The sequence below is a fragment of the Pogona vitticeps genome, chromosome 5 (assembly GCF_051106095.1).
Source record: "Pogona vitticeps strain Pit_001003342236 chromosome 5, PviZW2.1, whole genome shotgun sequence".
Classification (NCBI taxonomy): Eukaryota; Metazoa; Chordata; class Lepidosauria; order Squamata; family Agamidae; genus Pogona; species Pogona vitticeps.
The window spans coordinates 128,389,328-128,396,775 of record NC_135787.1 but is presented as its reverse complement, the minus strand read 5'-3'; the positions used below and the strand labels follow the sequence as shown (position 1 = coordinate 128,396,775).

The window sequence follows — 7,448 nt, the reverse complement described above, 5'->3', positions numbered from 1 at the left end:
TCAACCCCCAGTGCTCACTGGAGCGACAGATCCTGAAGCTGAGGCTCCAATACTTTGGCCATCTCATGAGAAGAGAAGACTCCTTGGAAAAGACCCTGATGTTAGGAAAGTGCGAAGGCAGGAGGAGAAGGGGACGACAGAGGATGAGATGGTTGGACAGTGTCATCGAAACTACCAACATGAATTTGGCCCAACTCCGGGAGACAGTGGAAGACAGGAGGGCCTGGCGTGCTCTGGTCCATGAGGTCAAGAAGAGGCTGATATGACTAAATGACTAAACAACAACAAAATGAATCGAGAGAGTTCCGGTTCCGGCTAGGTGTGGTTAGCAAGCGTCTGCAAGTCTGAAGGGTTTCCTTTATTTTTATCTATTGTTTTTAGCAACACTTTCTTTTCTGACTTTGCTGACCAGGTTGAAATCCAGATATCTCTTAAAAGAGACCAAGCAGCTAGTAGATAAAGTCCTCTTAGGTTCTTATTAAGTGGAATACAGCATAGAGACGGGCATGAATTGCTGTTGTGGCCGTCAGCGCAGTTTGTTTCATGGCTGAAAAGCTGATTCACAGTTCAGTGCCCCGCCCCTCTCCAACAGGCGCCCATTTAGCAGCCTTGTCTCCTCTAGGTGCTTCTGATGAATCTCTAGTGGAAAACAAAGGGGTGTTGCATTGCCCACTGTAATTCTTGAATGGAGAAACAGGACTGCAAAATGTTGTGGTTGACAAGTCTAAATCTGTCTCAGAAATAACAATGGTGCTTGTTAGTGCTTCCCTAAAAATTAGTGTATCACCTCTAATTTGTGAAAGTTTTCAAGAACATTCATTATTTTAAAAGTTAATTTTAATGGTTCAACAATGAATTTTCAACAAAGTAACAAATATTTCATGTTTTTAATAGGGCAACAGCCCTTTTTAAAGAAATATAAAGTGTTCTTTATTTTAAAAAAATTAAGCTCTGTGCCAGGGTTATACATTTTAAGAGGCTCATTTATATGCACCAGTGTCAACATATTTAAACAGTAGTAGCTGCAATTCACAAACACAGCATGCATTTAAATGATACACATGGCACTGACCTCTATAAGCTGGAAGTGCTTAAAAGTGATTTTTCAAATAACAGTATGGCCCATTTTTTATTTGTAGCCCATTTTAGGTTGAGAAAACTTCCTTTTTACTACCTGTCATCACAGTATTAGAATACAATTCTTACCTAACTCAGGTCCTCGGAATATAATTGAGATCCCAGAGAAATGCCAATCATGGAGGACAACAGTCTTTTCTCTGAAAGTTAACTGGTATCGCTTTTCTGGGATAATTTTATGAACAGCAGTATAGAAATGTTCCAGATAAATAAACATCATAGAATCTCATTGCATTGATAAAAAATCCACACTTGCTACATTTAATAGTTTCCCTTGTGAAGAATATTTAGTTCTTGCTTTTTAAAACCCCTTCATTTCCCAAGGCACAGTATTGTTCATAATCTTGTCTTGAATATAGTAGAGCAAGACAATAGAATGGAAAGAGCAATGAATTACTTGCATTCATGTATAAATGTCAGTGGTATGAGCATTAAACGCTAGCACTATTAACTACTTTATTGCCAATTTAACTGAAGAATCAAGCTTCATAATTGTCGATATATAGGGCTTTTTTCCCTATAAAACTAAAAATGAGCTCTGTCCACCTCAGGTTGTTCAGAGGGGGTGTGTGTGTGTGTGTGTGTGTGTGTGTGTGTGTGTGTGTGTGTGTGTGTGTGTGTGTGTGTGTGTGTGTGTGTGTGTGTGTGTGTGTGTGTGTGTGTGTGTGTGTGTGTGTGTGTGTGTGTGTGTGTGTGTGTGTGAGAGAGAGAGAGAGAGAGAGAGAGAGAGAGAGAACAATACACATAGGCTGAGAGTTTTAACTGACTTTTACAGTTGAAATTTCACTCTCTTCTTAAAGACAGAAGAGCACAATATTGGGGCAAATAACAAAGTTTAATCTTTCATCTTACTTCATATACAGAATATTTCATTTCACTCTTTATTTATTTTTCAATACTTTTAGTAATAGTGTCAGTAGAAACACACCATTAGACTTGACCACTGTGTGGCTTAGTGCTAAATCCAATTGTTAATCCTAACTACAGCAGATCCATTAAATGAATTCCATGAATAAGGCTAAGACTGTTGCAAGGCAGAACACTGGTGGGATACCCAGTCTCCTATCTCCAATCTAGGTTAAGGCTGAAAGTATATTCCAGATAGTTTTAGACAGCAAACAGATGAATTACCCATGAATTACACCCCATAAACACCAAAAGAACTGATTGAGCAACATCTTGGAAAATTGCAACCTTTATATCTTTCTTTTTTTAATGCTGGGTGTCAGTGGGGAACTTGCTACTCACTTATTTTTTTTCCCCATAGCTCTGAGATTGCCCCTTCCTTTCTGTTGCTTCCTGGATTAGTTGCCTTTTCTTTCTCCTCCATTTTTGGTCCCCAAAGATAAACATGTGCAGCTGTAACTGCACTATACTGTATATGGAAGAACAAAGTCACGAATTGTAAGTAGAAGTTTCTTTTAACCAAGAAGTATCCAGACTGATCATTTTTCCTTTTTAAAGGGAGAGGGTGAGACTGGGTAGATTTCTCCATGCTTTTTCTCTACACCAAGAATAGAATAACCACATTCCAAATCCCTCCAACACAATATTTGTAGCCATTGTACACTTCCACTGCTCGGTCAGGTAGGAACAATATAGTCATTGATATAATCGTAACTACATTTGATAATGAGATGCATTTCCCAGCTGTGTGTAGTTTCTGATTGTGATGAGGTAGAAAGGTTTCTTGTTCTATTTTTTTTTTTTTACTAAAACAACAATAACATTGTGTACTAAAGAAAAAGAGAAAAATATTTTCACCTGAAGCAAATAAAATGCACTCAAGGAAGCAAGTGAGACACATTATGTATCTAAACTCTCAGCACAAATGTGTCCAGCTAACAAAATGTTGGTGCAACATCTCATAACAACTTTTGAGATTTACCTTTTTTTTTCCTTTTTACCTTTTGACTAAAAGCTAAAAAGAGCACATCGGTTTTAATTTGAGATCTGGGAAGTTTAAAAGCAAAGTGTTAACCACCAGAAATTATTAGTTATTTTCACAAGAGGTAGCACGTACCATAAATGCCTTCTCTGCCTTAAACAAATATGGAACACAGTGTCAATGGACCACACCACCTGAATTTTAAGCAGGATGAGATCACACAAACCTTTATTTCAAAGTATAATAAAAGAGAACAAATCTGTAGATGTTATACATAAGATACATAGGGAATAAAATAAATATAAAATTCCTCAACTTTCTGAAATGATAGAACAGGAAATAGGAAGTCATATGTGACCTTTATATTCCATTTTAAACCACTAGAGGGCATATATGTATATACAGCTTCTAAGCGAACTAAATTAGTAGAGACCTGCTCCAAAGTTGGACAGGTCTGCAGCCAGATACCTAACTTGCTGAGCTATTTAGCCAGCATCCATCTCTATCTCTACACAGACTCTCCCCCCTCCCCACAGTTCTCACAATAAAAAGCTAAGGCCACTACTGAGCTGTGTACTTTTGCTTCTGTCAGTGCAACTGGGAATGAGTATTCCTCCCCCACCCCATGCAATCCTTGTGCATCATCAAGGTCTACTGTGGAGGACTGAGAAATTCTCAGGAACCTATGTTTAAGTGGCACAGAAGGCTGAGGTGTGGAAATGGAATTGCTCCCCTCCTGCTTCCACTGATGGGACTGCTTCTGTCACTAGAGGTTCATTCCGCATTTTTGGACTATGTGATCCAGAATCTCCTTTCCAGCTGAGAATTACAGCCACAAAAAAATATAACATTTCCAAGCTGTACACTGTTATTTCCTGACAAATGAAAAGATGTGATGCCAGCAAAATAGACCTTTCAGTGGGACAGGAGACAGTCAAGGGAGAGAAAAAAACCCCACCAAGGTATATAGGTTTTTAATAAACAAAAATCAGGGGAAAAAATTACGCCACACAGGATAAACCTTAAAATTTTATTGTCACTAACCTCTCCCTCTACAGTGACACTGTTACTCACAGCAGGAGTTACACACACACACACACACACACACACACACACACACACATACACACAAACAGACCTAGGGTATACCTTTAGTGTAGAAAACGTTGTAAGAAGAAACTAACAGAATCACAGGCAATAAGCCCTGATGTGAAGAGAAAACCAACCCAACCAAACAGAACACAACAACTCAGCATACATCTACATGTTCAAAAACAGTATCCATCGTAGTAATATCAAATCTTCTGACACTGAAAAAAAAATCATAAGATTCTTTTTAGCAGCACAGACACATCCTTCGATATAAAAGAATGGGAAGTTGCCGTGCTGATGGCTTGGACATTGCATGCTAACTTCCAGGTCAGTGCACTAACATACACCTGGAAGTCTCCTTCTCTGCCTTGCCCAACAGCATTTCAAGCTTAGATCAAGAAGCCAGATTTATGACTGCACAGCCTGCATTGGTTATGAAATTGTTCTTGCTGGGAGAGGGGGAGGAATCAGCTCCATGCTCTAATTCACCCCTTGTACCATTTGGATGCATGGAACATATACTTTTATTTCTGCAAATAGCACATTATAAAGATGTCTCTCCAAGGGTGATAACAATTTTTTTACTATATCAAATGCAATCATTTCATCACTGAATCATAGAATAATGGAGTTGGAAGAGGCTTATAAGGCCATCAAGGCCAACCCCCTGCTGAATGCAGGAATCCAAATCAAAGCAGATTTGGAAAATGGTTGTCTAATTTTCTCTTGAATGCCTCTCTAGTACTGGAGTGCTCACTACCTCCCGAGATAATTGGTTCTATTGTTGTATTGCTTGAACGGTTAGAAAGTTTTTCCTGATATTCAACTAAAATATGGCTTCCTGGAACTTGAGCCCATTATTATGTGTCCTTTACTCTGGGATTATTGATATCATAACCCGCCCCCCCCCCCGCATATCTATCAAATATTTGAAAAGTGCTATCATATCATCCCTCAGTCTTCTTTTCTCAAGGCTAAACATGCCCAGTTCTTTCAGTCTTTCCTCACAGGGCTTGGTTTCCAGTCCCCTGATCATCCTTACTGTCCTCCTCTGAACTTCTCCAGCATTGTTCTTAGTGTGGTAATAAGAACTGGACAAAGTACTCAAGATGAGGCCTAACCAGTTTCATATAGAAGGGAACTGGTTAATGCAAAGGGGTGAAAAAACCTCATTTACTTATTGTTGGAATTTCTTTATATTTCTTATAAGTTACACTTATAACAGCTACATTTTTGGGTGTAAATGTTAAAATGCTGGCCAATAATACAGGTCATGGAATATAAACTCATTTATTTCATGCCACTTTCTTAACAGCTTGGTTTGGTGGACTGGGTGTTTGTTTGTTTGTTTGTTTTGAAATCCCAAATATTCTCATATTAATTTACATAAATTTGACTTAAAACTATTCTCAAATGATTCAATCTATTTCAATAGATTTTTTGGGAAGAAGGGGAAAATACAATGAGCACAATTCAGTCTACCTTAAATAGTTTAAAGCCACATAGATTTTAATGGGAGATTTGAACATGAACTTCACTCTCTTCTGCTGAAATCAACGAGACATTATTAGTTTCTGACTGCCAAAAGAACTAGGGGCATACATGATGAATGGCAAGCAGCAGAATCCTGTAAATTCATTTTCAATGGGACTTAATCTCAGATGACTGCATTTAAGATTGCAGCCTTACAAATGCTTACAGTAAGATGGATCATTACCAAGGTCAACAATTATCAGATAATTAACAATTATTTTAAAAATAACAAATAAAATCCAACCTAAATTAAATTAAATAATACATGGGATCAGAGAAGGCTTTCACCTTTCCTTAATACATAAAATACTAGCACCATAATAGTAATTACAATTTATTTGTTTTCTTAGTGACTAAGAATTATTTCTCAAAGCAAGTATGTTACTATGTGCAACAGTTTATAGTCAGTCTAATAGGACATTATCTGTTTTCTGCTTTCTCAAGATAAAAAATGAGAGTCGATATCAAATCCAGAAACCCACTGAAGACAACCTGGGGAAAAACAAAACAAAACGGGGACTGAACTGTGGCCAGTGCAGAAGCTAACAATGAGTCCCAACTGAGGCAAAAGTGGACATTTCACGACGTATTGTACTGAAAGGAGACAGTTCAAGCTCTGTGGTGTACTCATTGTCATTATCATCACTCGTAACTGTAGAGGACTTCTGTATGCATTCATCACAGCAGCAGCAGCAACACTCCAGAAAGGCTCGACTGAATGGTTTGCAAAGACAGAAAAGAAGAACTGGAGTCACACATGATTTAAAGAACAACAGGAACTGACTAATAAGGTGGAGGAGGTCCATAGTCTGTTGAGACACTCCTGTGGACATGTAGGTAGTGACTATATTGCAGATGTTTTCTGGAATGATGCAGAAACCATACAAAATGGTCAGTGCGACAACTGTACAGTTCATCTGGCTTTCCAGCTGAATTTGCCGCTTGTTTCCTCTTGTACAAGCCTTCTCCACCTTTCGGATTTTCCTTGCTGTCACCAAAGAGCAAGTAATAGTGAAGAGGGTAGGCAAGCAAAAGTAACAGCCGAAGTACCACCACAGCCTTGCGCCATCATATGTAAGTGCCAAAACATAGATGGTGTCAGGCAGGTGAGGAGAGATCTTTACCACACATCGTTCTATGGGAGGGCTACCGCTGATTTCTGAGTCCTCTTTAGTCAACTGCCGCAGAACCACCTCAGGAAGTGCCAACAGGAGAGCCCCAACCCATATAACAGCCAGTTTGGCAGTAGTTGATGTACAGTTTTCAATCATCTCGTAATACATCTGCACATTTGTGGCAGCACGGAAACGGTCTATGCAGAGAGCACATAATGTAAAGGTAGTTACTCCAAGAGATGCTACCTGGATAGGGAAAGAAAATATAAAACAGAGTTTAACTATAAATGAGGTGTGAAAACATACAAGTTGCAAATAGCTGACACGAACTTCCAGATCGCTCACAACCTAGCCATAAAACAAGTACATATTTATTGCAGGAATGTCTATGCTCCAACACTTTCCCTGGGTAATTTACCCCCATCAGCCCTACAGAAGTTAAAGTAATTAACACATACAGACCAAAAGCATCTATATCTAAGAAAAACTTTAACATTCTTCAAGATTTTAAATCTTGATCTGCTTTTTACATAACGTTCTCTAACTTACACCAAAGTGACAGAGATCTGTCATAACTGGGGCGTGTTAACATGACAAAAATGCCACATTCCTAGTAACTCTCTGCCATGGCACAGATATGGGGCAGGGGCTTGCCTTGCATAGAAATAGATAGTCCATTAGGA

The 7,448-nt window shown here is 38.7% G+C and overlaps 1 protein-coding gene across 1 annotated transcript in view; it reads right to left on the bottom strand.

Moving 5' to 3' along the window:
- Positions 1–1,703: 1,703 nt before the first annotated feature.
- Positions 1,704–7,448, bottom strand: part of GPR37 (G protein-coupled receptor 37) — a 32,360-nt gene continuing 26,615 nt past the window's right edge. The window contains exon 2 of the mRNA XM_073000563.2: positions 1,704–7,011. Within this exon, the coding sequence (XP_072856664.2) occupies positions 6,193–7,011 (819 nt within the window). The 3' untranslated portion in view covers positions 1,704–6,192. The remainder of the gene's footprint in view (positions 7,012–7,448) is intronic.